The sequence below is a fragment of the Pinus tabuliformis genome, chromosome 6 (assembly GCF_031772625.1).
Source record: "Pinus tabuliformis cultivar Carrire ecotype Pingquan chromosome 6, CPIR1, whole genome shotgun sequence".
Taxonomy (NCBI): Eukaryota; Viridiplantae; Streptophyta; class Pinopsida; order Pinales; family Pinaceae; genus Pinus; species Pinus tabuliformis.
Genome location: NC_142292.1, coordinates 1,606,743,098 through 1,606,744,802, shown reverse-complemented (window position 1 = coordinate 1,606,744,802; position 1,705 = coordinate 1,606,743,098). Strand labels below are relative to the sequence as shown.

The 1,705-nt window shown below is 39.5% G+C and overlaps 1 protein-coding gene across 1 annotated transcript; it reads right to left on the bottom strand.

Moving 5' to 3' along the window:
- Positions 1 to 547: 547 nt before the first annotated feature.
- LOC149265021 (uncharacterized) lies at positions 548 to 1,354 on the bottom strand. Its single transcript, XM_089391175.1, has one exon. The coding sequence runs from the start codon at positions 1,300 to 1,302 to the stop codon at positions 721 to 723; it is 582 nt and encodes a 193-aa protein (XP_089247301.1). The 5' UTR covers positions 1,303 to 1,354; the 3' UTR covers positions 548 to 720.
- Positions 1,355 to 1,705: the final 351 nt, after the last annotated feature.

The window sequence follows — 1,705 nt, the reverse complement described above, 5'->3', positions numbered from 1 at the left end:
AGATAATTTTTATTTCAAAATATAGTTTTGCTGAAACATCAATTTTAAACCATTCTGTTCAATTACAGTGGGGGAATGGAAATTGCCAATCTTTATAAAAAAATAGATCACAACTCTTGAAACTGATGAGTTCTTGTGATGGATGTCTGAACATTGACTTATACATGACAAAGGGATATTAATAATATTTTAGTCATGCCCATAAAAATTAGTAGTATTTCGGTCATACCCGAACCAAATTAAATATACATATCTCAATCTAAGAATTCAGGATTACTGATACAATCTTGATCACACCAGAAGAATTCAGGATTACTGATACAATCTTGATCATACCAGAAGAGAATGGAATTTACATATCTCATTCCAAGAATGCATGATTACTGATACAATCTTGATCATGCCAGAAGATGAATGAAATTTACATATTTCATTTCAAGAATGTATGATAATTTTTAAGAGTGGTAAAGGTAATCTAAATCGAGATTAGAGGTTTAACAAAAATGTCTTTCTAAAAATATCTTTCCAATTAATCACAACATTAAAATTAATTAATTTATATGATCATTGAATTTGGATTAAAACAAACCCTAAAATGACAACACTGGTATGTAATTTTATTGATAATTTCCAGCGGAAGAAAACCTGAACATGAAAAACTAGAGCTTAATTACCTGGATGGCGCTGAACAGGTCCACGATCACGTTGAAAATTGTTCCCTCAACCCCTGCCCCCATTACTCTCATTATGGGGTGACCCCGATGGATCCACAAATAGGTGTGGCCGAGGGTAAATATCGCCAAATTTAGCGTCATATGAAGTCGAGGCATATCGTTTGAGCTGCCCTAGCAAAGGGTAGGGTGACCTACAACCTTCTTGTGTAGGACAATCACCAGCGCTGGCCGCCACGGAATCTCCTTGTCCTCCTCCTCCTGCATGGCTGCCGAAGATAAATTTCATGATTTTGGATGGCAAATTACCCTTCATGATTTTGGATAGCAAATTACCCTGCGTCGTTCGCCCAGGGCTTTTCTCCACGCTCAGCACGGACACCTTGGTCCATTTCTGCTTCAACTTAATCTGCCCCATACACCCTACCTCGGGGGAGGTTGGCTCCGGTGATCCGAACTCGGCGCCTCTCGGCGGGACCATGGAGCCCCATTGTGCTTTTGCAGGGCGTTGCCTGCTGCAATACTTCAATTCTCTGTCGGGGCTGAATGGAGCCACAGGCAAGACTGCAATCGGCGTTCTGATCACATGGAAGGAATTTGTTGGCAATTGACGCCCGGGGCTAGCAGCCATTTGGTACCAGCGAATCGACTAGCAGCAATTTTGTACTATCGAATCGACTTGTCGGTATACTGGATCGCTTTGTTTATATGGTTTTGGTTGGATTTAACACCTGAACATGTTAGACGCGGAAGGGTATCAACCGACCCACTACTGGGGAGGCGGCGGGGTGGGCGTAGTGAGTTTGCGTGACCAGATCTCAAAATGATGTGGTTGAAAGGATCAAATTTATTGGGTTGTTTAATTATTTTAAATTTTGGTGTTTTCTTTTTTGTGTTTTTTCCTTGTTTTTTTCTTCAATTTGGTGATATAATTGTTTGCTAGACTGCAGTAATGTCGAGTGAGTGGTTTAAAATATGTTTTTGATTTTTTATATATATCGAGTGACTGGGTTAAAATATGTTTTCGATATTTT

Bases quoted from the DNA above. Each gene is read 5' to 3' on its own strand.
- LOC149265021 (XM_089391175.1), bottom strand. From the start codon at position 1,302: ATGGCTGCTAGCCCCGGGCGTCAATTGCCAACAAATTCCTTCCATGTG.